This window comes from Vicugna pacos, chromosome 17, assembly GCF_048564905.1.
Source record: "Vicugna pacos chromosome 17, VicPac4, whole genome shotgun sequence".
NCBI lineage: Eukaryota > Metazoa > Chordata > Mammalia > Artiodactyla > Camelidae > Vicugna > Vicugna pacos.
In genome coordinates this window covers 42,240,739-42,259,499 of record NC_133003.1, presented here as the reverse complement: position 1 = coordinate 42,259,499, position 18,761 = coordinate 42,240,739, and the positions used below count along the sequence as shown (strand labels likewise).

Here is an 18,761-nt window from a genome sequence, read left to right as displayed (position 1 = left end):
TAATCTGTTATTTCATTGGAGCCCTGAATAACTCCTACTTAACACTTCACTAAAACGTGTAAAATGAAATCTCCACTGTAATACTTACTTGGAACTATGAATTCGATTTCTTCTGACATAGCGATTCCCAGTTTATTGGAAGCAAAGCAGCGGTATTTCCCTTGAAAGTGAGCTATGTGCCCCTCATTTGGGATCTTGAAGGTTCCTGAGTTGTTAGAGACAATTATCCGAGGGTCAGAGAGATCAAAAGGCTTGTCATCCTTAGTCCACGAAAATCTATAAAATAAAACAGAAATTAGTAGCCCTGAAAAATCATAACACATTTCTTAAAGTATTTACAAACAAATGTAGAGAAATGACAAAACCAAGATATCTTAAAGTATATATATATATGTTTTTTAATTGAATGTAATACAAAAAAGGGTCTCCAAACAATCTGAAAAACCTTATAAAGTGCTATATACTGAATGTTTTGGCCCTCTAAAACTCGTATGTTGAAGCCCAATTCCCAAAATAATAGCATTTGAAGGATGGGCCTTAGGGAGGTGATTAAGTCATGAGGGCGGGTCCTCAACAAATGGGATTAGTGTATTTAGAAGAGAGACCTCGAGAACACTCCTGCTGCCTTTTGCCATGTGAGGTTACAGGCTATTTATCAACCAGGAAGTAGGTCATCACCGACACCAAATCTGCCAGTGACTTGGTTTTGCTCTTCTCACCTCCAGAATTGTGAGCAATGTATGTTTTTATTTAGGCCTCTCAGTCTGTGGTATTTTTGTTATAACAGCCTGAACTGACTGAGACACAAGTCCTTAAAAACACTGTGACAACTGAGAGAGAAAAAAAGTAAACAGAGGTTTTGTTCTGTTCCTTTTAACTCAAAGTTACATTTAAATTTTTTCCCCTTAAGAAGATAATGTAGGATCTTTATTAGTATTTTAGGGACTATAATATTTGGAGACTAAAAAATACAAATACATAATGCCTCTGTATGTGTATTTGTGTGTATGAAGAACACATTTGATATTCAAAAACACACAAGTAATATGAAATCTGGTCGTATTTCCTATCAATACTTTAGACATATTGTAACATATTTGAGACCACAATGAATATATAATTTTGCCATTTGAATTTCTCCAATTATTACAATGCTACTAAAGACAGATTTAATGGCTCCATTATCTTCTGTCATATGGTTACTCCTTAAGTTACGTAGTTATTTCCATTTTTTTCCCTTTTATGAATACTGTGATAAAAAAAATCCTACATATTTATTTTTAAGTACATATCCAAATACGTCATTAGGCTAATTTCTTAAAAGTGAGATTGATAAACCAATAACATAAAAGCAATTTTATAGCTTTTGATAAATATTACAGAATTGTATTTCAGAAAAAAAAATTAGTTAAATTCCTACTCTAGTATGTGACAGTATTAGTTCTATGGACAAGGCTGTAAAAAGCCTTTTTTTTAAAACAATATTTATCAATCTAATAGATAAATAATGGCTTTCCAATTAGATTTTATTTAGTATTATATATCAATTACCCGTGCAAATTTGGGTATGTTTCAGGACAACATATTCTTACATAATTTGGTTATTTTTAAAGGAGTGACAAAACTGTATTTTACATTTTGCTGGTTTTACTTAGAAAAGAGCACAGAGAATCTATTCTTTAAAATACCATTATGTTGACTGGGATAACTCCACATATTAAAATTAAACATTTCCAACTGGTGATATGTTACATCTTTTCATTCATTCAAATTTTCTTTGTCCTCTTCCCAACTTAGATGCTACATAGTTCTTGTTACGCAGTTTCTGATGTTACTTTGGTTGATACTGCAGTTAGTAACTACTGAAATTGCTGGGTGTGTTCCTTTTACTATTGTGATGGGTTATTATTTTCTTCTTGTTTTCTAACTATCTTCTGTTTTGAACAGGCATTTAATTATAAGTTTTTAAAAGATTAATAATTGAACGCTTAATGCAACCCTTCATATTTATTAAATCTGTTTTTTCCCAAGTGAATTTTCTTGAGTTTTCAGATAGAATATCAAATTATCTAATAATGCTACTATTATTAATACTAATATAATATTAAATATATTCTCTTAATATTTTCTTTATTTTCTTACATAACTGGTTATGGCTCAAGAAAAATAAATGATAGTGCTAATAGCAGATATTCTATTGCCGATTCTCAATGATTTATCAAAAATACTAGTGGAAGTTCATAATTAAACTCAGTGCTGAATATTGACATGATAAATACAATTCATCCTTAATCATCTCCAATGACCGTATGGCATTATCTTTTGACATGATTTAGTTAATTAATATTAATATGTATCATAATATTTATTTATCCATATTCACATTGACTAAATAAATTCTCCTTCATTCCAGTATAATTCTACCCATATTTACATATACTAATCATATGTATCCATTTGGTAAAAGAAATAATGACAATTTAACATGTTAATGGTTACTAATAATTTTTAAAATATCAAATTATAGGGCAATAAAAATGTTAGACACAATACAATTTTAAATAATCAATTTTCAGTCTTTCATTTTTAATAAATATAAAATGATCAGGTAAATCAATAAAAGTATGTTTCCTCTCCACGTGAGAATCATTTAGAAATTAAAAATCTTGAATTCTCCCCACAACTTTTCCCTCCTCTCTCTCAATACACATTTCTTTCTCTCTTTCAAAACCAGGAGGTACTTTGAAAACAACTTAACCAGTGATTATGCTCACCTACAGTAACAATTACTTCTTTAATAATAAAACAGTAGACAGTAATAAACCATGTAGATTGTATTCTGTCATCTTAGATGACTAAACATTTTTATGACAACTTAAAAAATATTAACAACCTATTCACAGAATATGTGTCACATTTATAAGAAATGCAGTAAGAAATATGTACAGAATATTGTTTATAAATGTATTAACTTTTAGCTTAATAAATGCTACCTTCATTAAGTAGAATAAATAATTTTCTGGTTTTTAGCTACCTTGTTCACTCATAAGGTAAGGAACCGTTGACTGTTTCCACAGTCCCAAAACCTATGCTAGGTATTTAATATAAGACAATTTATCTCACGGTAAACATAATTTTAACTGTCAATATTTAATGGCAAAAATAACCAAGCTCCTCTTTTATAGAAATAGTTAGCATTCATTTGGAAATCCTTACTTTCAATCATATGTAGATTTAAAGTCCACTAAGCTCATAATGATTAGAGTAAAAAGTATAAAGGATTGTACACATTTAAACAATTATTTAGTTTGACAGAAATACTCACGTTGGTTCTGGATTTCCTTTAGCTTCACATTCAATCTGAAAATATTCATCAAAGGGAAAGGCAACTTGGACTTTTGACTGTTTTATGATCGTTGGAACCTGTTGAACTAAATATTAAAATAGATATTTAAATAACACGCTCTTCAAAAACACTTAAAACATGCTGTCTATATTTGTAAGCAAAAGGAGTATAAAACAATGAAAGTTGTATTAACAAATCTGACTTCCTCTTTGCAAAATGTACTTAGCTATAAGGACTATACTTCACTGTCATCAATTCACGTTGCCATGCACATTCATTTTATTTACACCCAGAATAATGTATCAATTTTTAAACCAGAAGAAAAATAATCCTATCATTACAACTTTAAAACATCAATACTTAAATTATCGGCATTTAGTCTACAGAGACGTGTACGTGCATTTTTACTTAGTTCGTTTTCACAATTCTGTTTTTTCTGTATGGTTTTCAAAGATATTATAATTAATTTACTACTTTTATATAGTTTATTCCCACTGAAATTTGATTACTTAATTTTATCATTGGGCATTAGATTTTTTTTCATTTAAAAGAGAGCCTTAAGCTTACAGATTTTTCCTTTATTGATAAATGACTTATGATAAATTTCCAGGCTTGGACACAAATGGTAATGATTCTGGATAAATCTTAATATAATTTCATAAGGAAATATTTACCACAAAGAACATATGAATACAGTGGTTTCCCACATCACTGCCACCAATAAACAGTAGCATTTTAAAATAAAATACTTTACTAATTATTATGAAAAAAAACTCATTCTCTATTTTTACTTCTATATATCGCTTTTGTTGTGAATATTTCCCTAAGCTTGTTTATTATTTGTCCTTTCCCACTTACAAATATTCCTTTTATACTTTTTAATCCCACTTGGAGGCTTGAGATTATTTTTTCCCCCTTTTAAATGGATTCTACCTATTCAAGTATTTCCTCATCTTGTGATAAACATTGTGTTTGACAAATTAGGTAACCATCAAGACAAATTTAAAAAGCAGGGGGCGACTTTGCCTCCAACCAACTCAAGTAGCTGGATGGCATTTCTGAGAACTGTGACTATGACATAAATGTATTAATGCTGAAGATACAAACTTGGGTTATATTTTGAAATAGGACACAGATCATGAAATATGTAAAAATTTACTGTCAGGGGCACTTGATAGTTTTCAAATTAAGACATGATAATTTTACTATGGTTCTTAAAATCTCTGTAAGAGGACAGGGTTGAATTCACAAGGAAGTATAAATGGTTCAGCAGCAAGAACCTGACTTTGGCAAATGTTTTGAGAAAAGCAATTTTCAGAAAGGCACTGAGAGTGACTGCATGAGTAATATTGCAAAGTGGAGTTACAAACAGGCCCTAAACCCTGTGACATTGAGCCAAGCCCTGAACCACTCTGTTTTCTCATTTGTATAATTAGAGGCTCAAGTCAGATAAATAGACTTTTTAGTCACAGAATTCTTTTACACCCTTAAAAATTATAGGAAATCCTCAAAGGGTTTTGTTCATTAGGATATATTTAATAATATTTGGCATATTAGAAATTAAAACTGAGAAATCTCAAATTTATATTAATTTAAAATAATCCTTTTATTTAAATAAACAACATTTTATCAAAAATACTAAATATAAAGAGAACAGTGGGACTGTTCTACATTATTGCAAATCTCTTTAACATCTTACTAGAAGGCAGCTGGATTCTTATTTCTACTTTGATATTCAATTTGTTGCAATAAGTTGTTTTGTTGAAATAAATGAGGAAAATCCGAACTTATACAGATGTGTACTTGAAAAAGGGTGAGATAGTTTATAGTCCTTTCTGGTAATTGTGGGCACTGTTCTTGGATAGCATACCAAAAATCAGTAAGTGGTAGTTTCTTAAGAGTTTTATTGCAATATGGAACCTGAAACCATATTGACAAATGTTCATTCTGTCATATTAATCTATCTTTATCTGTGGGTTTTTAATTCATGCCTGGTTTTGTAACATCTTACAATATTCACTTAGAAAATAAATACTGGTTCACTGAGTTATGCAGAACTTTCAAATACTGACACATGTCATTATACAATATTAAAAATTCACATTTGTCAATATTATCACTGATCCAAGAAAAGCCTTAAATGTTGGGAAGCTCTTAAACTCACGGCAGAAGGCACAAGTTTTCCACAATTCTAATTTTTGCTTAAACACTTCAATTTTATCATCGACAATATACATGATCCTTTGTTTCTCTTGAAGTGACAAGCTCACTTCGTTTGTTTCAGGAAAAATATCCATCAAAGTCATCAAATTCTGTCTGTCAGTTATACTTTTAAGTAAAAACTTTGCATTCAAATCATGACACTATCGAGGAATAGAGACTACCACGGTACTTTGTTACATAGCAGAACTATTTCATATTCCTTTCCCAGTTCATCCCACAGAACACCAAGAAGAATGTACTCAAGGATAAGAATTTAATAAAATCAATAATGTTTAACTGTTTCAACATGGAAAATCTTAGGCAAAACTTGTTATTTTTAGACGATTGGTTTGCTTTACTACGAGTATACAATCTCAAGAGTACTGGCACAGTTTGGTGCCCATGGCTGGAACTGCATTTTCCCCACCATTGCTTTTGTAATGTCAGTGCAAATGTCAACATGGTGAAAAAGGAAAAATGACACCTCAGTATTATGAAATGTGATCTCATGGACTGCCTGAGCAAATCTGTGTGACCCTGAAGGGTCCATGTATCGCATTTTGAGCATTGATGCCATCCTAATACAGTAACTCAACACCGTTTTCAATTCTAAATTTCAATTTTCTTTTTACTTTCACCTAATGAATCTAATAATTGAGTTTTACTAGCTTAGCGACATTAGCGTAAGTTTAGGCTTTACCCATTGAATACTCATAAACATTGTAATGACATGCAAAAAACATTCATATGTTCATTGACATTTTCCTTATCACTGATTATCACCATTTCTAAGTAGAGCAGGTCTTGAATTTGTTGCAAATTCATATTATTTAAATGTTCTTACAGTTATAAACGGTGAGGGATATGAACAATAGCACCAGTCCCTAAGATATCAGCTGATAACTTGTGAACAACTTGTCTATTAGAACATTATTCTTTCTTAAATTTGCTAAGGTTATAAAGTGTCAGCAATAACTAATTATTCAGGGAATGCAGCTAATAACCTTTGGGTGTTTATAAAATATATATTCTACATTATAAATCCTTTCCTCTATAATTAGGCCAATTACAGAGACACCAGACTTGTTGACATTCAAATTGGACACCTGCTTTAGTTGCATTTGCTAGCGAGAGCTCTAGAGTACAGAAATAAATGGAGAATATTCAGTTGCTCTGAAAACATGTCATTAATATTTTATAACAACTGTTGTCTAAGGACATTACAGCATGAAAATGCATAAGTAACGGAGACAACCAGAATAAAAACGTGTCTTAGGGACTAATACAAAATTTCATATCCTTCACCACTGATGAACTCAATGAAAAGAAATGGAAGGAAAATGTATATTCTATGCTCAGGACTCTGAGTCAGGAATCCTAGTGCAAACTTGGTGCTCCTGGAAAGAAAATGTAAAAGTATTAACCTCCTTCCTGCAAAGACTGACAAGAACCTTGCTCTTAATTTAGCACTGCATACTCAAACCAAAAGAATCTACTAAAGATGAATTATTTCAGGTTCTTGACCAGTGTTTGTGCAAACAGGCTGGTATATATTGTGTATAGACTAACATAGTTCAGCTTGATTTAAATAGAACTTTAAACTTGTACATCTGTAGAACCGGTAGGTAAAATTCCTTAAGAAAGGTGAATATTCAAACACAGACTTGACCATCTCTCAAGGACAGTAGAGAAAAGATTCTTACCATGGGGTTGAACTATAAATGCAGGGCTGCCCAAAGTGTGTCATGTGAAATTGCTACATGGAGTATTTAAGGGAGCCCTCAGAAAATGGTTTTAAAACATATTATATGGTCAGAGAATTATTTCCTTTTCTATTCACATTCAGACTAAGTACTTCACAACAAAAGTTTAAGTTCACTGTTAGCACCTCTCTAATATTTATTCAACTTTCTGAGGTCAAGACTAATTCCCTGAAATTCAGATGATCTGCAAAGATTATTTCCAATGCTATAATTCCAACAAACAACCATTATCTCTTGTAACTCCCCAAATTACATATAGAAGAGATATTAGAGATTAATACTTGAACTATATGGATAAAAACATCTCAACGGCCTTTTCTTTATCCCATGTGCTAATAAACAAGAGAAATTCCTAAACCTGTACATTACATATTTATATGCCATTTTGTAATGTGTATGCAGATGTATCATTTTTGAACTTTTAATTACTGTAACTTGTTCAAACTGATTTATGATGGTTAAAGATTTACATCCATTTTTACCAACATATGCTAAGATATATACACCCATAAAAATGACTGAACAACCTTTTGATACGAATTCACCTTACAGAATGCTCTAGCTTTACAGAATTGATATCATTTAATACTTTTAGTTGTACACCATGAAAATTTTTTTAGTATTTTCCTAATTTTCATTTTTATATAATAATTTTGAAAAATAATTCAAAGTTTACTAAATTCCTTTTTGTTATAATTGGTTGAATGCCAGGCATTTCTGAGCCACAACTCTTTCTAAAAAAACTCATCTGATACATAGAAGCAATAACTGTTGGTAATATTGCAGACTACCTTACATGGTCAAATACCACCTGATTTATAGGTTATACATCTTGTTATGTTCCAAGTTTACAAAGAGGCTAAAAGCCCGAGAAGCAAAACTAATTAATTATAGAAAGCAGCCAAATAAATATAAGCCTTCTAAAAAATATAAATGGAGGACACAAAGTTTGATGATTGCTATAAAATCTGTAGAAATATGGTAGAAAAATCACATGCTCAATCTATAATTTTTCTACTTAAAAATCAAAATGCAAATATGGACTTCCCTAAGTAGGTACTGAATGTTGTCACTTTACCTGAAAGTGGTATATCAACAGCTGTTGAGAATTTTAACAGGAAGAAAATTATAGATGTGATTAATCCTCTTCCACTTAACGGCATCTCCATTGCTCTTCAGGAAGGAGGCAACCCAGAAAAGAATGAAAGTCTTAATGTCTCTTCTTATGTTTGGCTTAAAGCTGAGAAGAGTGTGGTTAACCTGGAAACTCAAAAATAAATAAACAAACAAACAAACAGAATAACATATACTCTAAGTTCATGTACACTAAAAGGTCAACATAACAGAAATTAAATACATTTTTTCTGTTGGCAATGATTTCCTTTTTATGAAACTATTCTCCAGTAACTCCACACAAATATACTTAGTTTTTTCTCTTTGTAGTTAAAATAAAGTTGATAGATGCTACAAGGTTAACCATCAACCATTTCCCTGTGTGGTTGAGAATATTTCCTAAAATGACAAATAACTTACAATGGTAATTAAAAATAATTTTAAATGTGTCATTATGTCAGTTAACACCCATTTTCCTGATGAACTGAATTATTTCAATCCACAAAAAATAAAAAGTGAAAAAACTGCTTTCACTATAAAAAGCAGAACACTGCCTAAGTTTTACACATATGCACAAATTTGGAGGATACTGAACTATCTAGCTATTTCTAAGATGAAAAACCAGAAGAGAATATTAATGCCTTGGCCTTTGAATTTTTCTTTTCCTTCTCTCTTCTGAAACACTGATAATAGTCATCTAAATTCATTGTTTATAATTATATATCAACTCTTTACCTGCAATCTATTATTTAATATTCTGTTCCATTAACATTCAATGCTGATTTCTTTAAGGGCATCTTATGTATTTGTTTAATGAGCTTTCCTCTATCTGTAAGGAGTAAAGCTTTCAAATGTTATTAGACCATTATTTCCAGGTTAATATATCATCCTACCCTGAAATGGAGAATAAAAATACCAGACAGCCAAGTGAGTGAAAACAGGCTCAACTTCAATTAATCTACTGATTTAGGCTAGTGAGATCTTCAGTCTCTAATTGCCATAATAAAATAGCTCGTAGATACTAATTGTTCAATAATGATGATCTTACTTTTGTAATTTTAATGATTTTTAACTACAGGGTCTTGATCCAAGAAATTCTCTCCCATAAAAGTATGCTTCATTGAAGCTCTGATTTTAAATGACTGTAAATTAAAAGCCATAACAAACATTGATGATACCATCAGTTTCCAGAATATGGGTAATGGTTAGCTTTACATTTGACCTTATCTCCTGCAGGGATTAGCTTCAATTTACCTGAGACTTTTACATTAAGAGGCTATTACATAAAAGTCATTGGAAGCTAAAATGTGACCCCCTGCAAGCAAGACTCCACTAGGCGATGATGACGACAGCCCCAAAATAGCTTTCGTATTGAAAAGGGACAGTCAGTCACCGTTTCACTGTCTTAGAATGCAGAATGGGCATAGTGTTTAGTAATTATGTTTTGCAACAGTAAGATAGCAATAAAATTATATTCCCATTTATCTTTCTTCAAAGAATATGAATAAACTGCCTCACACCAGAACTCAAAATAAAAGCAATTATTGCAACTCAGGATGGAGCTGACATTAAGAAAAAAATACATACTAAACTATTTTTGAGGCACAGTCACATAAAGTTGTTGTCTGACTGCCTGACATTAACTCGGATCCAAAAAAGAATCAATGAATTTTCATGAATCTGGACCAACTGGGTTACATCTTCCTACTATGCCAGCTCATCCTCAGAAAGGAGAAAATCACCCCTGGCATCTCCCTGAAAAGGAAACAGATGTCTTACTGTCATTAAGAACTGATCCTTCCCAACTGCCTCAGCTTCTCCAGCATCACTAGTGTGACAGTGATTAAGAACAGATTGGTTTTGAGACAGAAAAAAGGAACATGGATAGGGATGCCCACCATACGGGACACTTCTAACACAACAATAAGGAAATGAAACTCTTTGTGTCTCCAAAACGATAGCCTCTAACATACACGCTAACTCTAACATCAACATTGCAGTGACCTCATAGATCCCGGTGATGTTCTTACAAAAGCTCCACTGTGTTAAATCTAGAAACAACTTACTCCCTTAACTTAAATTCATTTGCTGCTTTAAAAAAATGGAGAAGAGAGTTGGCTTAGCCTTTCCATTCTACCTGGCCTCCCAGTAAATGTCAGGATACTGTGGCCTGCTGCCCAGCTGCAGGAGAGCTTGATGTGCAGTGAATAAGAACATTGAAAGTGGAGTCAGTTTATCATGAGTTCAAAGCCATCACTTATTAACTCTGTGGCCTTAGGCAGTTCACCCAACCTTTCTTGTCCATCCCTATAAATGAATATAAGATTTGATGTCCTGCAAGCATACTTACCTGTGTTAAGTGAGGTAAGATATGCTTAGCATACATAACAGGGTAACAAAGCAAACTGACTCCTAGTGATAGTGATGGTAGCTTTGTTGTTAGTGGAAATTAGGATATAGCCTCTAGTAATAACACCCGGATTCAGAAAGGATCAATAACCTATATGACTTCCATTTGAGTTATAAAATCGTAATGACTTGAAAAATGAAAGACTATGCACTCAAGTATTAAGTGGTGAAATAATCACGATTTTCAATACTCTAAAAAATAGTTTTTCAAAGTGTAGGGGGAGGGTGATAAACTGCTATCAAAAAGTATTCAATTCTTCTTACTTCCTGGATCCCCAGGCTTTGCAAGATGACTTCACAGGTATTTCCTCATTTCTTAAATCTGGTTGGTTTTTGACCAAGAGCATGAGCTCTGAGCTCAGGCCTCAAGAAGTCTGGCCTATTTTTTATTCTCTCTTTTTTAGAACCCTGCTCAGTCTAGACTGGATCAGCCTGCTGGAAGATAAGAGGGATTTCCCCATCACAACCTGTAACCCTCTGCCAACAACCACCAGTGTGGGAGGAAAGGCATCCTAGACAAGCCAGCCCGAGACGACTTGCCATCTGAACACAGATGCAGGAACGAGCCTGATCATCATCAGTCCAGACTGGCTAAGATCAGCAGAACTGCCTGACTAGGGTCAGGACACACTACCCCCAAATATGGCATGTTGGCTTACTGAATGTTTTAAGCTGAAGGAATTTTAGGAACAGTAGGTGCCTGACGGGCTCTTGAACCTTCCCCTAAAGCAATTCATAAAACCCTCATGTGAGACTTGCCCTCCCCATACATGGAGGAAAGGAGCAGCCTTATCTCCCAGGTTGAAGGGGTGCTGTAAAGAATCTACATGAACAGACTTTGCCAAATTTCTTGCAGTTTACTACACTTGGCTCAGGCCCCTTTGGTTCTATAACATTTTTCCACGCTCTTCCTCAAACCTAGCATGAAAAAGCTCAGGTGTAACCACTTCTTCAGGTCTTCACTTCCTTGTGAGGGCTTCCATATCACATAAAACTTAGACCACATAAAGCTGCATGCTTTTCTCCTGTTAATCTGTCTTTTGTTACAGAGACCCAGCCGAGAACACAGAAGAATAGAAGGAAAAAATATCTATTTCCTCCTCCACACATCCGAAGAAAACAGTACACTTAGGAAGAGTACTAAATGTTTCTTGTATGAAATCAATCTGTTTTAGCATGGTTTTCAATTCAGAAATAGCTAATTGATAGTGTACATAGAATAAAAGAAATGATATAATATTGATCATTGCTGAAGCTGTACTATACATATGTATATTATATATATTATATATTATATATATATAAAATATAATATTAATATATATGTATATGGAAGTCCTTTTTTCTATCTAGGCCATATTTGAATATTTCCATAATAAAGACATTTTTAGTCTTTATTCAGTCTGTGGAAATCAAAGATTAGCATAAAATATTCCAACAGCAGTAAGGAGATTCCTTTAGGCAAAAGGTGGACAAAATAATGAGAACATCCACTGGCATACTTCCATAACAAAAACAAAATAATAGGCAAAAAGATTCCTTTAAGGCTACCATGCTATCCAGAGCTCTTTTGTTTGAACCAGATTCAGAAAATTTGGGGTTTCTTTGAACACAAGTTTATCTGTTCCACACATTCTGCACAAGAAGTATATAATGTAAGCCAAGGTTTGTTCCTTATTCCTTTTTGGGTTTGGGATGTCATGGTCCAACTAAGAAAATATAAGCCCAGTTTATAGTAATTATCTAAATCTGGATAGCTGTTAGGATATACTCTGGATGTCTTCTGATATTTCTTTCATGCTTTGAGTCTTAATTCACTGATTTTGCATTTTTTTTCTTTTGTAGTCTGCTTTAAATTCCATTAATGAAGTAGAGGAAAGGCAAAAAGTAATAAAATGAGTTAAGATTATAATGTCACTTTGTATATATATATGCCACCTTTCTAAATCATAGAGTAACACAAAGAATTTTTAAATTAGAGGTCTTGAGCTTTTGTTAATATATTCTGAATAATAATCATTCCCTAGTAACCACTTGTTTTTTCACACTTAGCAGTAACGGTGTCATGTTTACTCAAACCTTTGACACTATGATTTTCCAATGGTCCTGCTGAACTGTAGATACTTTTTTTTTTCCCTTGAAGGAAGTAATGTACCACAAATACATATACCTGAATTTCAAAATAAAGACATTCCTGTCTCTCAGAAAGGAATAGAATCTGACCAGTGAGGTCAATGGATCAAAAGTAGCTTAGGAAGGCAGCTAGTTTGGGATAGTAGAATTCCTCTTGCTGGTGTTTTTCACATTCTTGGCATTTTCTGTCCATAATTATTCACAAACATGCTCAGGTCAAATTTCTAAAAAGAAAGTATAATTAAGGAAGTCCACAGGAAAAAAAAAAGTCATGATCACTATTTCTGAAAGCCTTCTTCCTACTGGAGCAGCTACACAAGGAAGCCATGTCAGCAGCAGCCCACCTGCCATTTCTAAAGGAGGAGAAGGGAAACAGCCCCCAGAAGGGCTGTGTCGACATTCCTCTTCACTAAGAAACAGGATTAGGTTGTTTCAGCCACCACGGTTTCTAGAGATCAGAATGAACTTTGTGCATGCTAAATCACTGAACAACATTTTTCTACTGGGGAAGCTTGAAATAGATGAGCAACTTTTAGTATAGTCAGCAGGAAGGGATACATTATTATACTGGCATCCAGATTGGGGTTTTAAAAATAACTCAATGGATTTGTGTACCAGTCTGGGACAGTGCTATCATGTAGAACTGTTTAAATTTTATTTTCTTTCCACATAATAAAGGCTTAAGAATCACCTGCAATAAGCAAGTGTCTTTTATATAAGGCCATTTGACATTTTCGTGATGGGGTGCATATCACTCTCACTTCCCTCTGACTTCAAGTGTCCTTTATGAAACTCCTTTTCATGTGACTGTCAAGCTAGAGTAAACTAGTCCCCTGATTCAGGAATCAGATCTTAAGCAGAGGAAGTCCAACATATTTCCATAAGCCTGAAGTGTGATCTGAATCACTCAACACCTTGAAGCTGGGAAAGGATAAACACCAAGAAAATGAAAAGGCTTTTGTTCATTCGCATGCTTGGCTAATACCATAAATCAATTTACAAGTGTCATAAACACAGTAATCCTGAAATAACTGTTAATGGCTTTTCACTCTGAAAACAAAGGAACTATTGTGCATTATGGCCATATCCATTCAAACTGTGTTTCATGTCACTGAAGTGACAAGACAAAAGAATTGCTTGGAGTGTTAATTCATCTCCTCTGCAGCAGATCAAAGAAATGGAGATTTCTATTATAAGCAAAGTGATTTTATTGGAAAAATGTCAGCTTTAATTAGTAAGTTTGTTGGATAAACTAATATCAGTAATAATATCATTTGTTTAATTAAACAGCAAAATACTGTGCTTGAGCTGACAGGAGTACAACTGAATCTAATCTTTATTTGTTTGCTTTCCCTTTTATTTATCTATAGACTCAAAATTCTTACCAAGCAGTATGCTGAAAACGGTTATCTAATTCAAGTTCTTTCACAATGGAGAAAAAAAAAAACCACCAAAATTCAAGATCACTTGACTCTAGGGATGGAGAAAACGATCTTATATCTCCACATGTCTTAAATCACGTTGAGTTACTTCTCACAAAACTCTGGTATATCAGTGATGATCATCTAGGGGATTTATTGAGGAATAACACGAATATATTAAATACACAAAACTCCGTGTACAGCTCAGTGAATTACTACATGTGCATAAATTTATGTAACCACTTCTCAAACCTTTTAAAGAGTTTTAGTGACACAATGCATTCCTTTAGCTTCTTTCCTAGAGGACTGTAGATGGCCAGGTTCATAAGAATGTAGAGCTCCTTCATGCTCCCCTAGCCTACTGGATTCAAATCAGGTGACATGTGAATTACAGGAGGGCAGTTTTTGTTGTCACAAGAACTGGGGAGTGCTGTTAGCATTTATTGTGCAGGAGCCATGGATCTGAAAGGACCTTCAGGGGTCCATGAAGTCCTGCCCAATGAAAAACCTCTCTACCTGAAAAGCTCCCCCACCCCCAGCTATTCTGGTGTTTAGTGTGCTCAGTGAAAAGAAGGTTGTGTGGTTAATAAACTAGGGATAAACTACATGCACCACTATATGCACCTTTGAAAAATTCCAGTGCACATTAGCTTACAAACATTGATAAATTCATTTTGCTTAATTTAGGGTTTCATAAACTTACTTGACTGTGAAAATCTATGTGTGTGTGCATGTGTGCTATTTTTCATCAAATCCACATATGGAAGAAACTGCTTTATGAGCCATCATCAGAAACAATTATTGTTAATGAGGAGGTCAATAATAACAGCTATCAGACTTAAAACTCTATTGAGCAATTTGTCTGTGTCATAATTCCTTTTACAGATGAACAACTCATTTAATTCTCATATTTTCATGAAGCAGACTTTATAACAACAATATCTATTTTATATACGAGAAAGCTGGGATACAGAATGCTCAAAGTCTTATAGCTACAATGTTGAGCTGAAGTTAAAACCAATGCAATCTTTTCTAGAACCATTGTTCTTAACTATTTTACCTACAACCATTTGGAAATAATAATCTTTTAAGATTTCAAGACATTTATTGACTTTCAGAATAAATAATGATAAATAATAAAACACATCTAACGAATCAAAAAAGAAATATAGGGAGCCACTATAGAAAGTTACTTACTGAGTAATTCCATCAGGTCTTGACTAACATGTCCTAGAAAAACTGGCTAAAATATACAAATAGAGCATTTATTTCAGAGAAAAAAAATCTGCAGCTAGATTATCTAGAACTTTATATGGTATCATTCAAAAGTTATCGCAACTAAGTACATTCCATCACTTCTAATTTGAGTGAAAGTATCTGGATTACAGTCTCATCTAAAATAATCCAACAACCAACTTTCAAAAATATGGGAATCATAATATATGAGAGAAGGAAGTTAGACATTTCTGAACTCTAACAAAAAGATCAACTCAGGATATAAGTTCTTAAGTTAAAGAAAGCATCCTCATAACTTCTTTTCTTTTTTTCTATCTCACTTCCAGCCCCTCTTCACAATACCTACAAGTAGAGAAGATGACTAATAGCTTATTTTTTTTTTTAGAGGACAGGTTATTTACTAGAAGAAACTGTATTCTTAGTCACAAAAAATACTAAAACAAAGAATTAAGAATAATAAAATTAGCATACTTAGCTAGCAGTTGAACCATTTATAAAAAAGGACTACTTTGTGATTTTTTTTTCTATGAACATTTAAAAAAAAATTTTTTGTAGTTGACTCACAATACTGTGTTAGCTTCAGGTGTACATCAAAGTGATTTTGAGATTATATATATATATATATATATATGTATATATATATATATATTCTTTTTTGATTATTTTCCATTATAGGTTATTACAAGATACCGAATATAGTTCCCTGTGCTACACAGTAAACCACTGTTGTTTGTTTATTTCATATATGGTAATATCTATCTGTTAATCCCATATTTCTAATTTTTCCCTCCACCCCTCTTACCCTTCGGTAACCATAGTTTGTTCTCTATGTCTGTGAGTCTGTTTCTGTTTGTTAATAAATTCATTAGTATTATTTTTTAGCTTCCACATACCAGTGATATCATATTATATTTGTGTTTCTCTGCCTGACTTACTTCACTTAGCATGATAAGTTCTAGGTCACCCATGCTTGCTGCAAATGGCATTATTTCATTCTTCTGTATGGCTGAGTAATATTCCACTGTGTGTGTGTGTGTGTGTGTGTGTGTACACACATACATGCCATATCTTCTTTATCCATTCATGTGTTGATGGACACTTAGGTTGCTTTGAAAATAAGCTATTGATACCCAGGTGTCAATCAGATCAAACCTTAATTTTAAGAATTTCTATCTTTCTCTACTTTTCTTCTGTCATTCAATACCATCCCCTCTATTTATTCCCTCTTTATTTATTCCTTATATATTTCAGCTTTGCTCAGTGTCAACAAAGCCACTTTCAAAAAGGAAATGAATTACTTCTAGGTAAGTTAAAAGCTCTTTTCCTTATATCCATTACAACCAGTGGCATAAACATATGTAAACATGGGTTTCATTGTGTCTGGAAATCAACAATAAAAATCAACCATAAGCAAGAATTTTGTAATTTTTAATAGGCTAATAAACAGATAATATTTGGTTACAATTAATAATTACACTTTTAAAAAAAGAAAATTGATTAGAAAAATATACCTGTTTTGGGTGGCTTTAATATGCTTTTTTTTGCTTTCCTATATTATAGTCAAATAAATGCCTTTCATGCACACACTCTACTTATAAAACTAAAATAAGGGCTCACAGATTGTTTATACATTTGCCTCATGCATGTGTTTGTAAGAGACTGTCCACTCCTTGAGGCAGGCACCAGATTCTATCCATTCTTACTGCACCTGCCTAAAGTGTAGGAGACACTCAATTAACATTTCTGAAAAAAAGAATGAAGCCCATATATATGTCCACCAAAGAATATATTCTGTGCAAATGCAAAATATTTGATAAAATTCTAAATATACTTTTCTCTTGTTCATCCAAAAGCAACTCAGAAATTAAATTTTCTGAATTACTTATTAAAGTAAATATGGATTTGGATATATAGAACATTCATCTAAACTCTGCTAGGATTGTTCCAATAATAACAGCTAAAAGAAACAGAACTTTCAATGACTATCATTAATTTTATCAGTATTTACTCAAGGCCAAGTATATTCATAGCTTTTAGTGGTTCTGATAATTGCCAATACAAGAGAAGTATTACATTTTCTAAAATGTACTTCAGTATACTTCAACACAGAGTGGGTGACAGGACTGAATTTTAATCCACCCCATAGTGTGTTTAGGTAATATTTTAAAGGTTTTAATCAAAACTTTTCTAAATTTCTAATCAAATGTAGCAGAATTGCCTACTACAAGTACTTCAGCTATCATTTTTTAAAATATCAGATGACTTGTTAATGATTGTAATAGATGTTAGAATAATGCTCCAGAGTTAAACAAGTAGTGTTCAAGATACAGGTGGATTCACTAGAAATGTCCAGACAGAAGCATCTTTGCATAAACACGATATAAAAATCAAGCAAGCCCTTCAGCCTACAATTTCATTGTACTCCAAGCTAAGGATTCTACTGATTCCTGCAATCAGAGTTTCTTCCCCACTGCAATTGAAAGGGTAGCTGAATCCAGCAGCCAGAACTTCAACTTATCTGCCTCTAAGGACGCTGTCTTGCAGAGTTCTATCACAATGCCTCAAAGGTTTAATGGTCAGCACTGCACTGACCTGACAGAATGAAGGGTATAACTGAGAATAGTGTGCAAGTCTGTGAGCAAGCATGTGTTTGAGCCCATGTGTACATCTGATGATTAACACATGTTTATTCAGCTAGGAAATTTCAGCTGAGACTGTCTTTGTCCTATAGCCCTTGATAGCCATGATAAAACCCTCAACTTCCTTTCAGTCTTGGAAACTACCAGGATGTACAAGAAGAACCCAATGATGAAAAAAAAAACTGGATTAAGTCAAGATGCACACATGAAGAAAATATTATACGCTGTAAACTTTCTGTCTGGAGGCACTGGACAAAAAAAGACACTCATAAATCTGAAGAAGTTATACACCATTAACCTTAACCTTAGTCATTTTGAAGGCTTTAAAGAATAAATTCCACCAACTGGTACTTGAGCATGGTCTTATTTTTCTTTAATCTTCAAAAGACATTTAAGAATCTTATAAGGACTAGAAGGGTCATTATTATCAACTGCTAGTAACTAGCAAGCACGTGAACAAGTTACTATTAGGTCTTCCAGGGAGGAAGGACCAGGCTGG

At 33.1% G+C, this 18,761-nt stretch overlaps 1 protein-coding gene across 15 annotated transcripts in view; it reads right to left on the bottom strand.

The window, feature by feature from the left end:
- Window positions 1-18,761, bottom strand: part of CHL1 (cell adhesion molecule L1 like) — a 560,006-nt gene that overhangs the window by 71,336 nt on the left and 469,909 nt on the right. For 11 of the 15 annotated variants that reach the window (XM_072941719.1, XM_072941716.1, XM_072941717.1 and 8 more), the window contains 3 exons: window positions 8,390-8,571; window positions 3,326-3,431; window positions 89-276 (listed from right to left, as the gene is read on the bottom strand). In XM_072941719.1, coding sequence (XP_072797820.1) covers window positions 89-276; window positions 3,326-3,431; window positions 8,390-8,480 — 385 coding nt within the window. In that variant the 5' untranslated portion in view covers window positions 8,481-8,571. Of the gene's footprint in view, window positions 1-88; window positions 277-3,325; window positions 3,432-8,389; window positions 8,579-18,761 lie in introns of all 15 variants that reach the window. The other 4 variants (XM_072941727.1, XM_072941729.1, XM_072941728.1 and 1 more) reach the window with 2 other exon arrangements.